Genomic DNA, 23303 nt, shown 5'->3' with positions numbered 1-23303 from the left:
CGCAGGTGAATCCCCACCCTCCAGCCCCCAGGCCTAGCCTTAGGGGGGAGAGGCACAGACAGGTAGATGGAGCCCAGGGCGGGCCCTCCCAGCACAGGGGTGAGTGCCTAGCCTCACCTTGGGCAGTCTGCTTCCTTGGCTGCTTAGGGGAAGCTCTGACATCATCTACTTCAGCCAGCTCCCGGTTTCCTTTCTCTCTGGCAGCGTCCAGTGTTGCTTGTAGCAGTTTCTGGGGCCCAGTGATGGGGTGGCTGGCTTGACACCCCAGTATGCCTTACTGGAGGGGCACGTTTATTGGCTGCCTGGAGGTGCCAGGTGTGTGGGCTGGGCCTGGTTCTGCCTCCAGGACTACTTAACTTCAAGAATTAGAGCTCATTTCACACAGGAATGGTACAAACTCAAAATGGTCACCAGCAGACTCCATTCTCAGCGACCCGAATGTCCCTGGTGGGCACTTTAATGCACAGTATAGACTCCAGCAGTGCAGCAGAAAGGGAAGAACTGAGCACCCCTGGCCCGCTTCCCACACAGACCGCAGCTCTGTCAGAATGGTTAAGAACCCTTTTCAGGTCCAGAGAGGCCTGCGTGAGAGGTTGAGTAGGTAAAGGTGCATGTTGCCAACCCTGATGGCCCAAGCTCAATTCTTTTTTTTTTTTGGTTTTTCAGTTTTTTGAGACAGGGTTTCTCTGTATAGCCCTGGCTGTCCTAGAACTCACTTTGTAGACCAGGCTGGCCTCGAACTCAGAAATCCGCCTGTCTCTGCCTCCCGAGTGCTGGGATTAAAGGCATGTGTCACTACACTCGGCTTTGTTTTGTTTTTTAAAAGAACATATTTTTCCCAGAATCCTTTGCAAAGCTCAGCTGCTGCAAGTTAGCAGGTGGTGGGGACAGGGAGCACACTGACCATCGGGTCTGACCGCTGCTCCTAACTGCTGCGTCCACTTCAGTCTTTGGTTTTGGCAAAAAGGCATGGTTTGTCATGGATGGTGATTCAAGTTCATGGTTTGGTTAGAAGATCAGGCAGGCTTGTGCTTCTGTCTCATGAGTGAGCACACTGCTGGCTGAGGCTGGGAACTGATGGATCTGGCTCCTGTGGTTTGGAGGCTAAATACTAGAAGGGCCAAGAGGCCTTGACTGTGGCCAGGACACTGGACAAATGAATGGGCTCTGCCTATAGGCTCTGAGGTGGTGGGGCTGGGGGACATGGAAAGTGGCCCGTACACTTCTGTATCAGCAAACCCTGAGGGTCCCCCAGGAGGAAGAGGGAACCTGAACCTCAGAGAATGACAAAAGACACATCCTCACTCCTTGCCCCAAAGGGAATTGCCGGGGGAGTCTTTGCAGTTCTCTTTGACTGAACAGTGTCCTGAAACATAAAACAAGGATGCAAAATAGGCAGAGACCTGGGCCTCTAGCTGGACAGTCCGGCCTAATAGGTGGGCTGCAGGTTCAGTGAGAGATCTAACTCAAAACCAAAACCAAAAACTAAAAACATGCTGGAGAATTATCAAGAAGATAGAACCCATCGACCTCTGGCCCTCCATACACATGTATGTGCACCATCATGTATACATGTGCACGCGCGCACACACACACATGCACACAGAGATAAGAAAAATCTTATAAAAATAAATTTTAAAAAGAAAATGGAAAGTAGGAAGTGGAAATGTAAAGCCATTGCTGCCTTGTCCCCTGTCCTTGCCCCTTGGTCCAGGGCCAACCTTACCTTGTAAGCCTGGTAGTAACTCTTGGCTTCCAGAGACAGACGGGAAAACTCTCTTTCTAGTAAGCTCTCCTTGGTGATGAGGTTGCTGTTTAGATGTTTGCAGAGCCACATGGCCTGAAGAGAGGGAAGCCGGAATGAGAGTGGTCATAACACACTCCTTAGGTCTACAACTCTGCCGGCTGGGGACATTGCTCAGTCCATAAAGTGTTTTCCTCACAAGGAGAGAGACTTGAATCCAACCCCCAGAACCCATGTCACAACTCCTGGTTTGGTGGCACTTGCAATGCCAGTGCTGTAAAGGTGGAGGCGGGATCCCTGGCCGGGCAGTCTAACCTAGTAGTGAGTTCTGGGTCAGCGAGAGACCCTGTCTCAAAGGAGGTAGGTGGTATTACAATGCTCAAGGATTGTCTTCTGGTCTACGTGTGTGTGTGTGTGTGTGTGTGTGTGTGTGCACGTACACACACATACACACACACACTCTCAAAGCTGGGGATGGTCATACATGGCTGTAATATTAACATTCAGGAAGCTGAGGCAGGAGAACTGTGGAGGTCACCATGATCAAATAAAGGGACCCTGTCTAAAAACAAACAAAACCAACCACAATAAAATTTAGTCAGCCAGCCGGGCGGTGGTGGCACACACCTTTAATCCCAGCACTTGGGAGGCAGAGGCAGATGAATTTCTGAGTTCGAGGCCAGCCTGGTCTACAGACTGAGTTCCACGACAGCCAGGGCTACACAGAGAAACCCTGTCTTGAAAAACAAAACAAAACAAAAATTTAGTCTGCCAAATCCTTCCACATTCTACTAGAAAAAGGATGGCTGAGGAGCCAGAGAAGGGACCTTAGCTTAGCAGTGGAGGGCTTGCCGGGCATGTGTGAGAACTTGGATAAAGAGGAGGAGGCTGGTGGAGCCTCTCTCTCTCTCATCTGCACTGTCTGCCTGTCTTGCCCACTATTTTGGCTGTGTGGCAGTCTACCCATGGGCCAAGTGGCTGTCTTTCTGAACTCTGTGGATCACAAGGGAGAGGTGGAGGTGATCTCTGGGCTCCACACCTGCTCTGTCCAGCGTCCCTCCTAGTGATCAGAGAGGAGCCCTTTACCTAAGGAGGTGCTCAGCCTAGGGTGCTCCACTCCTGCTGAGGACTCAGCTCAGTGAGAACCCAGCAGATGTCTAAGTGCAGTCCATCCTGGCCAGGGCGGCCTAGGGGGCTGCTTTAGAAGGAGGAGACTAAACAGAAAAGCTACAAACGGAGACACAGAACCAACCAACACACAGACAGATGCCTGCAGCTCAGCAAGGGACAGCCCAGCCCCTCAGTGACATGAGCTGAGAAGAGTCCCACCCCTGATTCTCATAATCTAATCCATCTGTGACATTTAAAAACTACAACTAGGGGCTGGCCTGGTGGGCTGGGGTGCATGATGCTAATCCTGACTACTTGAGTTTCATCCCAGGGAGTCACAGAGAGAGCATCAAATCCTAGCAGTTAATTCTGACCCATGTATGGTCCCCCCAATCACCAACACGCAAGTATACACATAAACAAATGTGAAATAAATAGAATGCAATAAAAATTAGAAAAAGAAAACCCGGGCCTGCAGCTGGACACGGTGGTGCATGCCTGTAATCACAGCTACTGAGAGGCTAGGGGAGGAATGCTCTGAGCTTGGGGACAGCCTGGGGTCACAGTCAATCAGCCCTAAGACTCCCGTAACCCAAGCCTCTAAGGGATGCAGGCAGCTTGACAGAGAAATGCATTCTACAGCTACAGCTGAGGGAATGCCCAGGAGTTCTCACCCGTGGTGGTTTGAATGAAAATACCCCCACAGGCTCACAGGGAGCCGCACTATTAGGAGGTGTGGCCCTGTTGATTAGGGTGTCACTGGGGGTTGGCCTTTGAAGTTCAGGCTCACTCTCTCTCCCTGCTGCTGCTGATCCAGATGCAGACAGCTCAGCTACCTCTCCAGCGCCATGTCTGCCTGCACACTGCTAGACACCATGGTGGTAATAGACTAAAGTTCTGAACTGTAAGCCAGCCAGCCCCAGTTAAATGTTTTCCTTAGAAGAGTTGCCGTGGTCCTGGCGGCTCTTCACAGCAAGGAAACCCTAACTAAGACACCTAACTAAAACCCTAACTATAAACATGTGCTGCCATCTGTAATGAAAAAGCCGACAGGAGGAAAAGGGCAGGCACGCGTACAAGTCGCCAGTGCACAGCCTCCTGTTCACTGGAGCATGAACGACGCGTTCTACAACGACATTTAATATAATGCACTTACGATGGTGGTTTTCCCTGAGGCAGGCGGACCTAATATCACAACCCTCGGCACTGTGGAAGAAAAAGATTTGAATGTCAGCTCTGGGCATGACAAAGTGGCCTCCCATGCCCGTGCTGCTCTGGGTCTATTTCTTTCTTCCCTCCCCAGATTTCATCTCTGCCAGTGACATGGCCATTCATAACACCGAGGCTGGGAGATGCTCGAGCCCCAAACGCATCCTCCGTGTTTAGAGAGGTAAGCGATCACCAAGGTGGGTTATTTTTCTATCTCCGCTGGGACACAGACACAGTAACTTGTTTGCCAAACTAATGAATATCAAAAACAATTGGGATTTTCAAATACCATAAAGCATTTTAAGCAGGGACTTTGTCTTGGGGACATTCTTTCAAATAAAGTTGTATTTTATGTAAATCGACCTTTGATGCTTTTTTTATATATATATTTATGCCTTCTTATTTAGCAAATTGTATCCTCCCACCCCATCATTTTACAGAAGGAAATAATGGAAAGAAACCTGTGGTGTCTAGGCCAGATTTATAAAACCCAAGGTGGGCAAGTCTTTGTTTCGAATGCAGGCATTTCTATGCAAATTTGTTAAAACCCTGGCAGCTTCTTTGTGGCTGTAAGTCCTGGCTCTGAGACAGTGTTGGCTTCTGCAGAAGCCCTAGTGGGTCATCTCGGAAACCATGGAGTAGTTGCTGCCAAGAGAATGGTGCCACAGTGAAAAGGGCCAGGGCATGAGCACAAGCAAGATCAAATGGAACATAAGCCCAGGCGTACTGCCAATGAAGTGTCTGACGTCACCGCCATCGTGCTTGTCCAGAGTGACTCCCCTTAGCCTTAGGGCACTTGAACACTGTCTGTCCCAACGCTCTTGAGGCTCTCCTGTGCACATGGAAGGACTTGTCTCCATGTGGCGGTGGGCATGGATGACTGTCCACTCTGGGGACAGACACACAGAGAGAATCCTTTAGACCGGTAGTTTAGTGGCCAAGCACATGGACACCCTTCTAGACTGCTTACGTTTAAATGGATCTCTGTCCAAATCCCCGGTATCTTCTCACGTCCAAGGAAAAGGTAGGAGAGAGTGTGACTCCTCCCCCTGCCCTCCCCTCCCACCACCCCCCCCCCTCTGAAAGTCTCACAGTGGCACAGGACCAGAGGACATGACAGAGGTTCCACGTGTCTCCACACAGTGGGCAAGCTAGGCACAGTGAGCTAAATAACTCAGGCACCACAGTCCTCTGCTGGCCCTACTCCCCTGATACTTTTAGTTCCGTTGGACCCCGCAGGAGCATTGTTTCCAAAAGGCTGGGATAGGCCCTGCTTTCCCCAACAGCTCTGGGGCTCAGAGAATCCCTTTGGGGTCCCAAATGATCCTCTCCTTTTCACTTCGAGGCCTAAGGCAGCCCTGGTTCTCCCAGATGATCCATACTTTTCACTTGTCATGTCCCTGGCAAGAATGCCCTTGTCTCCTGCACCCAGGAGACACCAGGGCCTCATTGCTTCTTCCCGCTTGAGACTACACCCTGGTCACGCTGGGCAGGGCTTGGTCCAGCGACTTCAGCAGCTTTCCCTCCACTGTGTAAGCTCCAATGCAAGGCCTAAGAAACAGGCACAGCTGTCCTCAGCAAGTGGCCAGTCCCCTGGGAACAGGAACAAGGTCTCACCCACATGTCAGTGGTCGCAAACACTGCAGCACCTGCACCTGCCATCTGGAATGTCCCAAGCACCACTGCTGCCACCTACTAAGGGTTCCTTTTGCTTGTCAGCATGTACGGAACTGCCAAGACTCCTCAGGTGGCCACGTCAGACATGCTGTCGTAAAAGGGAAGAGGCTCAAAGAACCCCACAGAGCTAGGAGCCATGGCGGGGCGCCCTCCCAGGAGGGACACCCAAGCAAGGCTTCAAAATGGTTTGGGGAAAGAACAGCTGTTCCAGGCACTGACACCACAGCCTTTGTCCTTGGTGCTTTGTGGTTCCTGGGGCTGCCACCAGTCACTGCCATCCATGAACCATGCCCCACAGAGCCTCTGCCATAGGGGCAGCACATGGCATAGATCATCACAGGAACTAGGGACATTTCCCAGCATCTAAGATTGCAGGGCAGGGCTCAGGTCTGGAAGCAAGGGGCCCATTCCTACTTTTAAGTCACAGGCCAGGACAAGGCCTCCCAGGGCCTCCACTTTAGTGAGAGTCGCCACAGCAGGTAGGAAATACCATCTGCAGCCCAAGTGTGGGCATGAGTTGGGTTTGTGGACACTCGGTCCAGTGAAGGTAAGGTTGAAGTCAGAGTTCAATCTGGGGTTTGGAGAGCATCAGGGGAAGGAAGCAACGGCAGAAAGAGAGGTTTCCTTCTAGAACTCAGGAAAGTTGCTACAACTGTAGAGAGACTGCCTGCTCAGACAAATCCAGGCGGATGGATGGAGGGCTGCTGCGTGAGCCTACTGGGTACCCGCTGCTCTGAGCACAGGCCTTAGCACAGTCTTTGGAATGCCACCAGCCAAATCCATCAGGGCTCATGGGTGCTGGTGCTGAAGAAGAAGGGTGTGACCAGGGCATCCTGGCACTAAGTTCAATACCCAGCTGTGTGTTTATCTTAGTAGAGGCCCTGGGCTGGGGCTCCGTGGAAATGCTCTTCCTCTGTCTTCCTGGCTCCTGTAAGTGGCACCCAAATTGTACACGCCTGAGGAAACACTTTAAAGAGGAACATCGTAGCCTTTCTCCCCTCCCAACTCCTCGTACCCACTTATATGACTAATTTTGGTTTCTTAAAATCTAACACCTTGAAACTCCAGCCTAGCTCATGAGTAATTATTTATAAACAGTGTCATAAAAGGCGGCTTGACTGCCAAGAGTAATCAAATTCCTCCAACCACTTCAAAGAAAATCAAAGAACCTTTCCATCCATGAAGCCTTTTGAGGCTTAACTAGGAACATGATTTAAAATTCACAAGGAACCCCTCAGGTATCAGAACTCTAATACAAGGCTTTCCTGGACAAGCGTTTGATAAGAGGCGAACTGCTCCATTATATCCCCCACCGCCCGTGCTAATATTGCCCAGGGCCACCGTAAACGCTCACTTTGTACTAAATGCTTTTCTTGAGGCAAAGGGGCTGCTAGCCCGAGTGTGGGGCTCCTTGCCTCCCGCCTGTGCATGCTCACAGGCCTGATGACTTCTGGCTCCATGTCAGTCACTGGCCAGTGTCACATGTGCCCAAGTCTGCTCCACTGCCTGGAAGCAGGAGAGTCATGGTCTGGGCTCTGGTGTCTAGGAGGCAAGCTACTCTTACTGCCACCCAGCAGAGAGAGGGGCATGCATGTTGGATGTCTTGGGACCCCATTAAATTCCAGAGGGGTATGGCTCAAGCTGATGTCGCATGTCTTATCTGAGACACCCCAGAAGTTGCAACAGCAAGGTGGCTCCCTGCTCCTCCTCTGCCATCCCCTCTTATCCCTGCTTTTCTGGGGATGAAAGTCTGTGAATGTCCCTAACCAGACACAGATGTCCCAAAAATGTTCACCAGGCCTGAGAGTAAGATGGAGAACTAGGAGATAATTAAGCCGTTAAAGCCATGGTTATGGGACCTGAAGATCACCCAGGCTGGAAAGTGACACCCATCCCTATGACAGGTGGAAAGCTGGCCTGTCCCCCAAACAGGCCTGGAGCAGAGGGTCTTTGCAAAGTCACAGCCCTGGAAATGTGTAGTAGGTGGCCACAAGCAGATTGTCACACAGGGAGGAGGTGGCTGCCCAGCAGGCATCAATTACCCTGAGGCCAGCCAAGAATGGAGATGCAGAGACTGGAGCAAGCTACTGCAGGGCATTTGATGCTGAAATGCTGAGCTGAGCCAGCACAGCGGCACTAAGACAGGAAGAGAAGGCAGAAGCAGCCACACGTTCCAGCCTCTTACTCCAGGCCGAGGTTACAAAAGCTTAGGCCATTGGCTCATAAGGTTTCCCCCCACAGTGGGAGTGTGAAGCGAGAGCTCAGACACTAAAAGCAGTGGCTGCTATTGGAGAGGACCTGGGCTCAGTTTCTAAGACCCACATGGTGGCTCACAACTATGTGCACCTCCCTGGGTACTGCATGTATATGGTGAACTCATACATGCAGGCAAAACACTCATACACAAATAATGAAAATTAATAAATTCCCCCCCCAATACCCTGAGTAAAGTGGAAACTTAAGGGTTCTTTGGAAAGTCAGTTGGATGGTGTTTTGCTGGGGCAAACACGTGAAGGAGTGTTTGGCTGAAATGGACACAGGTGAAAGGCTAAGGCAGACTCATGAAGGCGTTTAGCAGACACAAGTGAAAGGATGTTCTGCTAAAGCAAGCATGTGGAAGAACATGTGATGAAGGAATCTTTGTTAACAACACACAGGTATTGGTCCACCTTACGTTGCATAGTTAAGCTACATTTGTCTGGACTCTGTGGACGTAAGCTGATTGGATACATGTGCTAAGGCAAGGCACGTGGATGACACATGATGTTTAGAGGGTATAAATAGGACTCCACAGAGTGACTTGGCTTGCTGGTACATCTAGCTGTGCAACACTTGTGGGTCTCATGTCTTCACTGATCTTTGCTTCCCTGAGAGAGGCACAGTTTAGAATGTCTCCTGGTGTCCCTCTGGGTCCCTTCTGCTGTCTCGGCCAAAAGGTGAGGCCTGGCTGTCTCTGCTAGGTCGTGTCACCACTGTTGCTAACCAGACTCTGCTGAACTGGACTGCTGGTATCTGTGAGGTATTTACGAGTGGATTGAGCTGCTGCTGCCTGCTAAACCATAAACCAAACTGCCAATCTCCATTCAACACATCCAAAGATCCCTTAAATTTCTACTTCACCTGAGAGGCACACCCACCCAGGCAGGACATTCATATCAACAGCAGATAGGGCCAGTGCAGAAGCTCCCTCCCGCACAGCACAGCAGCCAGTCAACCAGGGACGAGACAGAAGGAATTGTCCCAGGAAAGACAGGTGAGGCTGGAAGAAGCCGAGGGAACTCTAGGAAATAGAATTCTCCAACCCTCCTGTCATGGCTCAGCTTCCATTCAGTCTGTGGTCTCAGTCTCAGTCAAGTGCTGGGGTACCCAGACTCAACCATTTATGCCCTGGAAGAGCCTTGGGGCTCCCTTAGAATTTCCTGCTGAGGTCCACATGCTGGACTTGGGATAAAAGAGGACCCTCATTCTGACTACCACCAAGGTGAGTGTGCGAAAGGCTGGTGAGCTGGCTGCATCTGCAAGCATGGAGCCCGCTCTCTCTCCCTTTATTAAAAAATTATTAAAGATTTCTTCTAGTTTCATTTCTGTCGCTAAGTCATAAACTACCATGAAAAAATGCAGCTTCTCGTTAGTAGTTAGTAGAGCTCACAGTTAGATTAGTTAATTAGTTAGCAGAGCTTACAATGCCAGGCTACAGCTCAGCACTGAAGGGAAGTCAGGCAGGGACCTCACACAGCCAGTCACATCACATTCACAGTCAAGAGCAGGGAGGACCTGCTTGCCTGCTCTGGCCTGCTTGCCCTCAGCTGGATTTCTTTAGTTTCACACAGCATAAGAACAGTGCCGCCCACAGTGGGCTGGGCCGAGTTGAAAATTATAGCTTAAGCATCACAAGATTTATTCTATCTGTGCAGGGTGGATGTCTGTGACCACGTTCATGCCAAGGCCAGAAGAGGGCATTGGACCCCCAAAGCGAAAGGTACAGGCATTTGTGGGATACTCAGTTTGTTATGGGGAGTGCCGGAATCCAAACCGGAGTCCCCACATTGTATAGCAAGTGCTCTTAACTGCTGAGCTATCTCTCCAGCTCTCCTCTCTCCACCTTTTTAAAAATCTAACTTTTTGTTTGTTTGTTTTGGTTTTTCGAAATGAATTTGCTCTGTGTAGCCCTGGCTGTCCTGGGGAGACTAAGTAAACGAGGCTGGCTTCGAACTCGGGGACCCCCATGCCTCTGTGTGCTGGGATTGAAAGTGTGCACCGCCACACCCAGCTTAAACCCAAGCCTAATTTTTCTTAGACAGTTTATCATCATTTCTGATCATAGGCAGCCCAGTCTTACCATGGGCATCTCAAGCCCTGAATGCCAACTTTACTGGTAAGAGAAAACTCCCTCAGAACTGCTAATGGAACAGTGAGAAATTCAACCAACCAACCAAGACACCAGGTTACTCTGTGGTTCACCCGGGGCAGAAGACTCCTCTCTTGGCTTGGCAAATATAAACCCTGGGATGCAGGGAGGGGCCCTGTTTATTGGAGGACCTTCCTCTTCCCAGTTCTGCACCCGAGCCTGGGGTCTAGCTACCTGCCTTTGGTTGAGATTTGGGGAGCTCGGCAACTCATTAGCAGGTACTGATAATGAGACCCTTGGAAAAGTCCACATATTTGCTGTCTGGGTAGACCAGAGACCAAACTTCACCTGACAAGTGGAGTGATCAGAGAGTTTAAACCCAACAGGCGACATCAGCGAGGGCAGGCGGAAGCATTAATAATTGATTACATGGGCCATTCTGGGGTTTGCATTTTAATAGCCTGGCAAGAGAATTTTTATTAGTTAGGCTCAAAAAGAAAAAGAAGGCATTCTCCAATTAACTACTGCAACTTGTCAAAGTACCTCTCTCCTCCCTGTTCTGCTGTGATCCCCATTCAGACACAGGCAGGACAGAGGGCTCTGGGCCATGGTCAGGATGGTGTAGGGTCGCTGGAGGGGGCGGGAGCTACTCCACACTGGAGCGAGTGCTCACCATTATCATTGTTCCTGCGCAGGTGGCTGATCATGAAGGTGATGGGGTCCTCCGGCTGGTGGATCAGGAGCTGCTCCAGCATGTTCTGTGGGCACAAAAAGATATCAAGAGGTTAACACCTGCAGGGACCCTAGCTGCCATGGGGACCACCTGTTGGGACATCTGCTGGTGTCACTGACAGCAAAAGCCTGAGGAAGCCCAAGTAGGCAGATCCCCCACCTCATCTCCCTTTGTGTTTCCTGCACAGTCTTCCCGAGGTCCTGCACAGCTGTCCCGTTGCAGTGCCTCAGTGAATGCTAGTCTTCTGCCTAGAACTCCTCTTGCTCCTTGACCTGGCTTCTTGGTCATCAGCTCTCAGTGCACCAGGTAAACCCCTGCTGCCTGCCCTCTGCTCCTACACAGGCCTGCATGTGTACCTGTGTTCCCTGCCTCTCCTCATTCCTGCTCGACACTCCATGGGTTCTGTGGTCCTCCCTGTCTACACAATTACAGTAAGTACCCAGTGCAGATGCTAGCCGTGAAACGAAGCCCTCACTAGTGGCTGAGTCTCTCCAAAGTGGGACAGAATACTTATCAGCCAAGCGGTTAAATAGTCCTGGATATTCTGGCCATTTAACCAACTGAGCAAACACGTCAGAGGAAGCAATTTTCAGAGTGGCACACCAGGGAACTGGAGAGCTGACAGGAGCTGGGCTGCAGGGGAGATAGGAAGGGCCGATGAGGACAACAAGGTGCAGGGTAGTCAAGAGCATCAATGGGGAGTCCTGTTCAGACTCTAGATCTCATCAGCAAATCCCTCCTCTTCTTGGGGCCTCAGCTCTCCTTCCACAGTCCCCTACCATTCGTTCAGTGGCACAGCTGGGCTGGCTCTGTGCTTAGAGATATTGTTGATCACTTCTTGACTAAGAGGTTACACAGGGAACACATCTGCATGCTCCAAACTGGTAAGGCCAAGAGTCCCTCTCAGGACAAGACAAAAAGAAGCCGAGTCTGAGGACAGTCTGTTAACACGGATGAACAGCAGTGGATCTGTGAATCCCACAAGAGCCACAGACATCTGATAAACCTTCTCAGAGCTGTACACACTACCACAGAAACCCGAGAGCAGGTGAGAGGGGGTGAGATCCAGGAGAAGCCTGCAGCGCAGGCTCAAGCACTGCGCCCACTGCTGCTTCACGGATTTGAGAAGACCCAGGTTACACGGCCCAAGCCAGACAAGAGTTGAGCGCCATTTTTAAAACTTCCCGGGCTGGAGAGATGGCTCAGGAGTTAAGAGCACAGACTTCTCTTCCAAAGGTCCTGAGTTCAAATCCCAGCAACCACATGGTGGCTCACAACCATCTGTAATGAGATCAGATGCCCTCTTCTGGGGTGTCTGAAGACAGCTACAGTGTACTTATGTATAATAAATAAATTAAAAAAAAAAACTTCCCAAGTCTAAGATGATTTGAAAATAAAATGATGATAAAGTATTCTTGGTTATTGTCCCACCAATCCAACAAGGAAACGGGCCAGGATCATGTATGTCCCCTCTCGTGCCCCCAGATTTGCTGTTTTATTTGTGGCTGGCCACTCTCAGTCTCCCCTCCATGAACACTTTCCAAAGGAGCATGCTCAGTAGACTCAGGCTCCTTGGCCTGGGTTCATGTGCCACCACGGTTCCCCTCTCTCTCTGACTCTGTCTCTCTGTCTCTCTCTGTTTCTGTCTCTCTCTCCCTGTCTCTCTCTGTCTCTCTCTCTCTCTGTGTATGTGTGTGCTAGGGTTGCAGAATAGGGTGCTGGAAATTGAGTTCTAGTTTACCTGCGGCCCCCCAGAATCACTGAGTGTTAGCTCATCGATCCAGCCCCTAAAAGTCATTTTCACCTCTGGAGAGCACAAGTCAACAACTGGAGCACACATAGGTGGGGATATGGTTTGGCCTGGGAATCAGGACAGGCTGGGAGCCAGTATAAGGGATGAGGGACGAGGGACAGGGGCTTTCAAAAGGCCAATTCTAAGGCTAGAGGCTATGTAGAAAATATGCTGCTCTAGAGGAGTCACCTGGGTAGGGTTGCCATCTAAAACTTACAAGGTCCCAACAGAGTCAAAGACACCCTCATGAGACAAAACACATGTGTCCTTTGGCTGACAGCTGAGACCATCGGTTCCGTCCTGGGAACTGGAATTTCCCAGGAACCTCATGCCAGGAGAAGGAAAAGACTGACACCAGCCAAGGGGTGGGTCTTCTGGGAGGAGTTCCTCCAATTTGTCAGACCACCTTGCAAGGAGGGAGTGGAACGGAGACAGATATGGGTCAGTGAGGTGCGAGATCACACTTGACTTGCTTAGTTATGCACCTCTAAATCTAATCCTCACTCTGGACCCCAAAACTAGACCCAGGGAGCAGATCACTGAACTTCTTGAATGTGTTCCTCCTCCCATTGTGATCACAGGAAATAAATCTTTCTCTGACTTTTTTTTTTTTTTTTTTTTTTTTTTAATGGCTGGCTTATCTCTTTAACTGGTCTTGGAGTGAGGTGGGTGAGCCTAGCTTGTTAGGGCTTCCAAGGCTTAGCTTAGGTAAGACTCGGGGCTCGGGAACCTCCTGAGGTTTCCCACACAATTCGAGGGGAGGCCCCAGAGACTACTGCACCATTTCACAGGTGGGGAAACTGAGGAAAGGGATTCCCACCCACCCCCCAGACCATGCTGCCGGCCCGGCCCGGTAGCCGTACTCCCTAGCCTCGGGCGCCCGGTCACCTGCATCATCTCGAAAATGTGGTAGTCTTCCCCGTACTGAGGCATTTCCGGGGGAATGCGGTGAGGGGCTGTGGTTGCATCCATGTTTGGGACAGCGCACCGCTCCTTAGTAACGGCGTTGCTAGGACGCCAAGTTATGCGTCATCGGTGAGCGCCTCAGCTGGGGCGAGGCCTGGTCCCGGGTTCCATCCACCGCGGTCCTGACCTGCAGTCGGCACTCCCTCCTCAGGGCAGAGGAGCCGCGGACGGGCCACAACGCAAACCCCAGAACGCGCGTGGAGCTACAGAGCAATGGGGGGTGGGGGGATCGGATGACAGAAACAGACCCTGGTTCTGGTGTAGCCACGGTGTGGATCTGGGCGCTGGAAGCTGACCCTGCTCCCTGGATCTCAGTTTCCCCATCTTTAAACGAAAGACGCTGAGGCAGACGTGGGACGGGTTTCTACAGGAGGAAAAGTCATCTGCGCCCAGATCAGGGAGGAAACTGGGCGGACCTCATGGTTTGGGCGGCCGGCCGAGCCATGTGACCGGATTGCCATAGCACCTGTGGTCACAATCGGCCGAGCCCGCCTGGCCTCTATGGCCTCGACCCCGCCCACGCCCATTTCCTGAGACCTTAGGAGGGCCTTCCCGCCCTCCGGGGCCGCACACCCACGGAGGCACTGCAAGCTTCTGGGCACTCTGTGAGGCGAAGGCCAGTCCAAGTCAAACCAGGGTAAAGGGGGACGGGGCGCCGGCGACGAGCTGGGTGGAAAACACTAGGGAAGTCAGGGAGAAAGAGGTGGAGGTGGCCTGGCCTAGAGGGAGGAGAGCTGCGTGCAGCTGTGGAAGAGGCAAGGGTGGCAGCGTGGAGGAAGGACTCTGTGTAGTAACCCTGAGGGAGGTAGGCACAGCCTACGGAGATAGCCACAAGTCCAACTCTGGATGTTGTAAATTTGAGAAATTTGCCGTGAGCCTAAGTTTCTACCCTGAGCAGTGGGGAACACTCGGGCATTCCTCCCACAACTACCCTGAAGTCCCTGACAGTGACTATAGGAAGTGGACGGTGATACATAGTGATATCTCATTTAATCTTCAGACTAAATCTTCATCTCACCTCAGTCACTTTGGACCACAGTAGTTCCTGTCTCACAAGTTTTATCTTTATGTATTTATGTGTATACGGGTGAGACAGAGGAAGAGCAGGGGCTGGGAAAGGGAGTTTCGAACCCTGGAGCTCGAGTTGCAGGCAGTGGGCCAATAGATCTAGGTGCTGAAAACTAAACCCAGGCCCTCTGGAAGAGCAGCAAGTGCTGGGAACCAAGTCACTCCTGCTCCTGTAGGTCACCTGTTTGCATGGGTCAAGCTGGAGGAGCTTTCAGGGGCTCTGGGGGCCACAGCCCTAGGCAGTGTCAGATGAAAACCTGCTCCGAAGACAGACAAGACACTACAGAATAAGACAGGCCGGAGGAGTTAACTGGGCAACACTGGGCAAGTCGTTTCCTCTTTTTGGATTCCCTCCCTTGCCAGCTGCTGGGCAGAGAGGAAGTTTCAATAGCTTGAAGAGTTTCCATCCAAACCCCCACCTTTTACAGAAACATAGGCTGAGGCTTAGCAAAGGGGAAAAGTCTTGCCCAGGGGCTGAGAATGAAATCAGAGGGAGCCTCAAGGCTGAGAGCTGGCGTTCTGACCTGAGATTATGACACCTGTCTATATAAAGCCACAGCGCAGCCCTCCGTCCCCGAGACCTGCTTCCTCAAAGGCGTCGGGCCTCGGTAGACTTGTCAGCTGGGGAAGCAAAGACGAGGCCTCCCCAACAAAGAAAGCAGCAGCCACGCTGCAGCTTGCACTGGGGGTTCAGTGTGCTTCCTGGACATTTTTGAAGTGGCTTTCGTCTCCGCTCATTTATTTTAAGCCCTAGGCGCTTTTCATACCGTGATCTAATCTTCTTTAGCAGCCTGGAAAAATACAAATCAATTAAAGCCTCAAACCTATGGGGTAATCACCTTTCCCTCCCTTCTCCCCCAGAGAGAGCAGCGCCTGCACCCAGGCCTTTCAGCCACTCTAATTTGGCTGCAGAGGCCTGTGGTCAGGGGCCAATCACTTTGGATAGCTAGTTACATCCCCTTCTGTGACATCCCTGACGTGTTCGTGTCACAAGTTGCTAGGATCAAGAACTGAGTCGGGTTTGCACTAGGGAGCTCGTGGGGCACAGCAAGCCAGTTAGCCTGGCTTCCATGGAGAACCTGGAAGCCCAGAGGATGGGCAGAGAGCTGAGCACAGTGGGGTGAGCCCCATGAGTGCTAGTTCTCATTGCTCTGGAATAGGAGTGGAAGTGAGGCCCCGAGTCCAGCTAGTGGGAGACCCTAGAAGTGGGTAACTTTGGATCCTTGCTAGCACCGCCCACCTGTTCCTCAGCAGTCACAGCCAACCTGATCCCTGTCACCTTGTCTCTAAGGAATATAAGAGAGGGAGGGTCCAATCAAAGAGCTACCCTGAATCAAGCAGGGATGTGACAGACCCCGGCTTGCCCACTTCCTGTGAGGGTTTAGCTTCTCCCTCAGATCATCTTTGTGGTTATTGTGGCCTCTTGTCCTGCACTGTGGCCAGCGATTGAGATGGCACATGCCCTGGTCTTCCCTAGAACACCATAGAGTAGAAGGCTATTCTAATACCATTGTCAGACCAGTATCTTGCAGATGTCCACAGGCATCTGCCCTGTAGATGCTCCTCTGGCCGACTGCATGGCCCTGGTCTCTGTGTACCCCCCCCCCGCCCCTCTCTGAGCTCTGCCCTGACTGCCCCAACTCCAGTAGAGTTCATCTAGGGCAGGGCCTTATATACCTGTCCATTGCTGCGGAGCCGAGCACCCGAATGCCTGTGGCACAGGGCATGAAGGATGAGTGTGTCCCCTGTCCTGGCCCTGCCTTATATCCCTGCCACCACCCACCTGCTCCCCTTCTTTTCAAGCTTGGGGTTTAACCCATCTATCAAGAAGGATAAGCTCCAAGCAGGCCCTGCTCCTCTTGAGACACTCAGCACACCTTTGTGGCAGTCCCCCATTGCCCAGATGCTGGGTAAACATAGCTCTGGGGTCTGTTGTGGATTAGCCCTGCACTCTAGGCTCTGAGCTCCCCTCCTCCTTTACAGCTGTCATCTCAGGACATATGCACCCCAAGACGGGGGTGGCTATTGCTGCCTATTCCTGTATGTTAGGGGACATGCTCAGACTTGTCATGTGAGGTCAGTATTCAGGGTTGAACAGGATGAGAGGACTTGAATCTGGGGCTGGTGGTTGCAGAACGGCCTCGATTAGTAACACTAACCACAGCACTGAGCAGCATCGGCAGAAGCCAGGCTGGTGAGGCACATTCCCTGTCTCCCCGGACATCCACCACTGGGCCTCTCAGACTTTCCTAGGTTACAACTTGAGTCATTTGTAAGCTTCAAATTCAAGCTGGAGCACTGGCCTCTGGATGGAACTACAGGGGGCCTTGAATCTCAATAGTCAAAATAGATACATTAATGCACTATTCTTTAAAATTCAAAATGAATGGCAAAAGATCCATTTAGAGTAAGCTATCAACACTTATTAAAGACAAGCTTGTTACTACAGATTTCTCTTATTCAGGTTTTTTTTCCCAGATTTTTGCTACAGGCTCTGCTAGGGGAAGGCACAGTACTTCTCTAAAATTCTATTATTTTAGTCTGTGGACTTTTAAAAAAGTATTTCTTTACTCTCTTGAATGGCTGCTGAGGTTTTTGGCACCCAACCCTTAAATTTTGTCTTCCTTAGTGCTTCACCCTCAACCCTTCCCTGGTGTGTCAGAATTCAGGGGAGGAACAAGAGAAAAACATGTGTCTCAGTGAGTGAGTCTGCTCCACAGAAAGGAGGCAAGGACATGGCGGGCCCCCAATAAACACGACTCTTAGCCCCGTTCTCACCCTGTGTCCACAGCAGTGAAGGCTGAGTGCAGGAAGGCTGGTAATGTATATGAGCACTCGCTTGGCTTAACAGAGTACTGTTTGGGACAACCCTGGGTCTTTAAAGGACCGGTCTCCTCTGGTCATCTCCAGGTTCTGTGATGTGCAGGCCAGCATCCACGGAGGCCATGTTCTGGTCTGTTCTCCATTCTTTTTTCTTTTCTTTTTTTTTTTAAATGGCTTTACAGCTTTATTGTAGAAAGGCAGGGAGAGAGAGAGAGAGAGAGAGAGAGAGAGAGAGAGAGAGAGAGAGAAGGTACAAAGAGAGAGGCTGGCCATGGCCATGTGGAGAGAGGGGGAAAGGGAGAGAAAGAAGGAGGGCTAGAGAGGAGAGTAAGAAAGGTGAGGGCTTAAAGAGCCTGTTCTCAGTTCTTACGTTCTCTGGCTGCCATTTATTTTGTCACAGGTGTATTCCTAGTTTCAATGTCATCACTAGGAAGCCACCAATGTCCCTCCCTTTATGTGCCTCCCTTACACTTCTCCTTGCATGGCTGGCCTCTTCCACTTCCAGCATCCTGGAATGGCCTTGGGTCATGTTATACGGGCTGGCATGCTGGAGCCTGGGCTCTGCGTGTACCCATGGAAGGGTGGTGGGATGTGGGGTAGTGAGGATGCTGTTTAGACATCAGGAAGCCTGGTCAGACTTGGTGCAGTGGTGAACAACTTGAAGGACTTAGAACAAGCATGTGGCTTCCAGACCCTGCTTCCTTTTCCACAAAGTAGGGACACATTGCTTTGGGAGGATGCTTCCGTCCAAAGCTGCATGGAGATTCTGGCCCCTGGGGCTTCAAGGCTCTTCTCTTCCTCCCAATAGACCCTTCCTGTCCTGTGAGACCAAAGAGCAACAATGAATGAGGTGAAAGAGTCCCTCCGCAGCATCGAGCAGAAGTACAAGCTCTTCCAGCAGCAACAGTTCACCTTCATTGCGGCTCTGGAGCACTGCCGGGAAAATGCCCATGACAAAATCCGGCCCATCTCCAGTATTGAGCAGGTGATGCCCGGCATGCGTGCATGCGTGTGGATGTGCCTGCGTGCATGTTCTCCCCAGCCCTGCCCATCAACCCAAACATGAACAGTGGAGCCCCAGAGAGGACAGGAATGTGTGAGTTGGAATGCGGACTCAGATTGATGGAGAGGGTCCCTCGGTTATCCCCCTCTACCAGACACATAACGGCGATTAAAGTTTGGCTTGGGCCACCCTGTAGCCTTGAGCCAGTGACCATATCTCACTAAGCCTCAGTTTCCCAACCTGTAAGGCATATCTAACGAAAGAATCCATGGCCTATACTAAGCACCCAGATGTCTGGGGTCATCTAGGCTAAGCGCTGTGGATTTGTTGATGAGCTGGTAGGGAATGGTCCCTCTCAACAGATTCTGCCACAAACTAGCTATTGGCCCAGCTCACTGATGGAGGGAGGTTCATCATTTTGTTTAACCCATTTCTTTCTTTCTTTCTTTCTTTCTTTCTTTCTTTCTTTCTTTCTTTCTTTCTTTCTTTCTTTCTTTCTTTTCTTTTCTTTTCTTTTCTTTTCTTTTCTTTTTTTTTGGTTTTTCGAGACAGGGTTTCTCTGTATAGCCCTGGCTGTCCTGGAACTCACTTTGTAGACCAGGCTGGCCTCGAACTCAGAAATCCACCTGCCTCTGCCTCCCAAGTGCTGGGATTAAAGGCATGTGCCACCACGCCCGGCAACCCATTTCTTTAAGGATAAGCTATTGTCCAAATTCACTCTGTGGGGTGGTGGAGGCCTTCCTGGACCTTAGGGCCCCCAGCCCACAGGGCAGTTAAGAACACATACACAGGCTGGACCCTAGAACTAAAATGTTAAGGCTACCGTAAGGAGTCAAGCCCCCCTGAAGGATTTAAAGGAGTCTAGGGGTGGGTGTGGTACAGGCTCCAAGTATTCAGGAGAAAGGAGACGGAGGAAAACAAAAATTTCTCTCTTTTTACTTGAAAAATGCTGACATGAAGAAATTCCACCCCTGCAACCACTGTCAGAATGGCCACTGCTCCAAGCTTCCGACCCTGAAGGTGCAGAGCCCCATGGCACACCACTGAGAGAGCCGTTGCTTACATTCCTCCAGTGGCTCAGCCTTCCAAGGGCATGGGGCAGGTTTTTAGTCTCTAATAGTGGCCCAAGTCCCACTTACCTAAGCACCTGTGTGGTGGGGCTTCCCACCTCAGGTTCAGAAGGGATCACCCTTGAACACCCAGGGTCCCCAAGGATGCCACTGTGTTGTGGTCACACTTTGAAGCAGCCCCACCCCAGGTGCCCAGATAGGTGAGCTGTAGGGAACCTCTGCCCCTTTCAAGCTTGGGAGGGGTCCCTTCAGATCACTAAGAGACAGTGGCCCTGTCTAGACACAAGGAAGTGGCTGTCCCCCTTTCATCACTCCAGAGAGTACAGTTGGCTGTGACATGGTTGAATCCATCACTCAGTCCTGTAGCTGAGGCAGCTTTTCCTTCAGATGAGACCACTCATCTCACCTGGACTATGCTCAGATGCAAAATCCCTGGATGGTCCCAAATAACTGGCGGAAAAATCCCCCACCAAGGAAGCAAGTGGGAGAGCAGATCAGGGAATTAGTGTTCTCAGCAGGCTGTGTGGCTCCTTTTGGCAAGGACCCCATGCTACCTGTACAGTCACATGGGGTCTGGAAGTGTACTTGCTCTATGAGGTCTGGTATGAACTTGTGCTCCCCACCAATCGTGTCCCCCTACACACACACACACACACACACACACACACACACACACACACACACACACTGTAGTTGTTCTCTGAATCTGCTTTGGTGTAGAGAGCACAGCTCATTGGTCTGTGGACAGTCATCTCCCCAGTCAGGCCTGTAGCACACTAGCTAGAATGCCAAAGGTTTATTTCTCCCCCACCTCAGTGGTTTGGGTAAGCAGCGTGGTGGAGCCCAGGGACTGTGTGAAGAGGCAAGTCAGTCAGACTACTTCTGTTGGCACCCAAGCAGGACCCTTTTCACTTGTCTGGACCTCTAGCATTTGAGTGTCTAAAAGTCCCTTCCTAGTGTGGAGGACTTAGGTGACGAGTAAGGGAGGTTAGACTTAGGAAAGTCTGTTTCTGCAAGGGTGCTGGGAACACAAACATTAGCTGTATGTCATGAGCTGCACATTCAAATGCGTTGATCTTGGGAAGCCTGGGGTAGTGTCCTCTGTCCCCCCAGCTCCTGACATGCTGGCCTTTGCAGGTGCAGAGCTACATGGAACATTACTGCAATAACTCCACCGACCGGCGGATTCTGCTCATGTTCATGGATATCTGCTCCGAGCTCAGCAAGCTCTGTCAGCACTTTGAGGCCCTGCACTCTGGCACCCCTGCCACCAACAGCCTTCTCGAGAAATGCAAAACCCTGGTCAGCCAAAGCAATGACTTGAGCAGCCTCAGAGCAAAGTAAGTCCATCTCGGGGCAGAGTCTCTGCTGAGAGGGCACGGACCTATGAGCCAGCTCTACCCCGCTGGCACAGGTCACAGTCTCCAGTTCATACAAGTCTTAGACCCCAACTACCTACTAGAATTACTTAATCAAAATGACCTAAAACTGGGTCACAGACACAGGAGGACAAAAAACAAAACTGTCTCCTGGGACTTAGGGCTAGACTAGTGAGATGGTGACTACAGAAGGGACACTGGAGCTATATCCCCTGGGAGTCCCTGTGATGCTGAAGGATCTCGAGTACCAGGAGTCCATTTCCATGGGCTCTTAAGATTTTAGCATGAGAAGGGTTAAAGGTGGTACCCAATATTTTACAAAGGACTGCTCCTGGTAGTGGGCAGCTCTTACCATCCAGTAACACAAGTACCTGGGGCTCTTGGCCTTGAACGTTATGAATCAGAACACATAAGGACAGAGCCTAAGTTTATGTGTGTCTAGTTCTTACACCTCTAGTCCATGAGATCAAGTTCCCTCAGTAAGTCTCACCACCTGCTCACTATCCTGCAGGTATCCGCACGATGTGGTTAACCACCTCAGCTGCGATGAGGCCAGGAACCACTATGGAGGCGTGGTCAGCCTCATCCCTATAGTCCTGGACTTTATGAAAGAGTGGATTGCTCATTCCGAGAAGCTGCCTCGCAAAGTGCTGCAGCATGTGAGTGAAATCCTGGGTAACCTGGCAACCGCAGCACCAGCCACTACCAGACCTGCCCAGACCACGGTTACCCAGAAGTGGTTAGGAAAACAAAAGTATAGGCAGCTTGCAAAAGAGAGCATCAAACCTAGTGGGAAAGACAAAGACGCCCAGAAACCTCCCTGGAGGCCACCTGGTGGGAAACTGTAACTACTGTCAATGTACTTGGCTTCCACTGGTCATCCATTCTCACTGGGGCCAATACACTATTGAGAATCTCTCTCTCGCCTTTCACTTCTAACATTTCCGCCTCTTGACCTCCGTGTTGATGAAAGGATCCCCTCTCATGGAGCTGCCCAGACAATATGGTGTTGGCAGGGTGTGCCCCAGAGGAAGGACGATGTGCTGATGCCCAGGCCTCCTGCCCGCACTGTGGCCTCTGGCTCTGTAGCATGCCAGCTGGAGGGGAGTCCGCTTAGCTCTTTGTCCCACAAGGGCAAACTGAAGATGAACTGGAAGGTCTCTCATGAACAGGTGTGTGGGGATTAGAAGGCTGAGCTCACTTGTGTTCAGGTCTTGAGACCAAAATAAGGGATGTTTGCTCTTTTAGTTGAGAGAGGGAGACCATGGCAGAAGTCAGAAGAATTGTTTTGTGTCTCATGAGCAAGACAGCAGCCTGGTCTTGATGGCAGTCTAGTCTACCCACACTATAAGATGTATAATCCTGGCATCTCAGCTTGACAGTTGTGAGGTCTGACTGTTGATTTTTCCCTTCACAGGGGACGACTTAGCTTCTGTACTGTTGCTTCCTCGGGGGGAGACATTCAAGAATAAAGTGTTCTACCACTTCTCTGCCTGGCTTGGTTTCCTGGGATTTACCCGACAAAAACCCTGTACTTGTAAGACACCAGAGGATACTGGGTAGTGGCCATACAGGCAAAGGGCCCTCCTGAATATCACCAAAGGTCTCTGCAGCCAAGCCAAGCACTTCCCTTCAGAGCAGACTGCCTCTAAAAGGCTCAGGTCACTGAGGTCAGCCTGCAGGCTTCTCCAAGGGTGAACTCTCTGTCTGGCAAGAGACCAATTCACACAAACAAAAACTGCCACCACTGTCTCCTGCTGTTAAGATGGGCAGTGCAGCTGGGCGTGGTGGCGCATGTCTTTAATCCCAGCAGTTGGGGGGGCAGAGGCAGGCGGATTTCTGAGTTCAAGGCCAGCCTGATATACAAAGTGAGTTCCAGGACAGCCAGGGCTACACAGAGAAACCCTGTCTCAAAAAAAAAAAAAAAAAAAAAAAAACAACAACAAAAAAAAAAAACCACACAGATGGGCAATGCAGTAATTGCAGCTTGCCATGTCCTGGGTGAGGCACTGCCATGCAGTTTGTACAGTTTCTGCCCACTCTTACCTCTGCCCAATACTTGAAGGGCAGGGCACCAGGCAAGCAGGTGGTGATGATGGCGTATCACAACAGTTGGCCAAGAGCAGGGTAAGCTTCTGCTTGGTTCCATCAGAAGGACTTGGGATGGAGACTAGGGAAGCCAAGCTATTGCTGGAGGTGGCCCTCTTCCCCACATTGCTTTTACGTAGGGCCATGAGTTTTAGACTAGTGAGCTGTTCTCCAGCCCAAGTCTAGTAGCTGTTACTAAGCGTTCACCCCTGTCCATCCCACCATGCAGTCTGATCACAGTGCCTTGGACCATCTCGTTCACCCACACATCCCCACGGCCAGCACAAAGTCAC

At 51.1% G+C, this 23303-nt stretch overlaps 2 protein-coding genes across 2 annotated transcripts in view; one reads left to right on the top strand and one right to left on the bottom strand.

Moving 5' to 3' along the window:
* Ak8 (adenylate kinase 8) overlaps nucleotides 1–13733 on the bottom strand; it is a 115072-nt gene extending 101339 nt beyond the window's left edge. Inside the window, exons 1-4 of the mRNA XM_021194642.2 lie at nucleotides 13502–13733; nucleotides 10762–10846; nucleotides 4011–4060; nucleotides 1727–1840 (exon numbers count right to left, since the gene is read on the bottom strand). Of these exons, the coding sequence (XP_021050301.1) occupies nucleotides 1727–1840; nucleotides 4011–4060; nucleotides 10762–10846; nucleotides 13502–13585 (333 nt within the window). The 5' untranslated portion in view covers nucleotides 13586–13733. The remainder of the gene's footprint in view (nucleotides 1–1726; nucleotides 1841–4010; nucleotides 4061–10761; nucleotides 10847–13501) is intronic.
* Nucleotides 13734–14104: 371 nt separating this feature from the next.
* Spaca9 (sperm acrosome associated 9) lies at nucleotides 14105–22412 on the top strand. The gene is made up of 4 exons (XM_021194594.1): nucleotides 14105–14216; nucleotides 18279–18455; nucleotides 20681–20883; nucleotides 21434–22412. Exons 2-4 carry the CDS (start codon nucleotides 18312–18314, stop codon nucleotides 21768–21770), a joined length of 684 nt encoding a protein of 227 aa, XP_021050253.1. The 5' UTR covers nucleotides 14105–14216; nucleotides 18279–18311; the 3' UTR covers nucleotides 21771–22412.
* Nucleotides 22413–23303: the final 891 nt, after the last annotated feature.

This window comes from Mus pahari, chromosome 3 (genome assembly GCF_900095145.1).
Source record: "Mus pahari chromosome 3, PAHARI_EIJ_v1.1, whole genome shotgun sequence".
NCBI lineage: Eukaryota > Metazoa > Chordata > Mammalia > Rodentia > Muridae > Mus > Mus pahari.
Note: the sequence above shows the minus strand (reverse complement) of the source record. Positions and strands in the feature narration are given on the sequence as shown.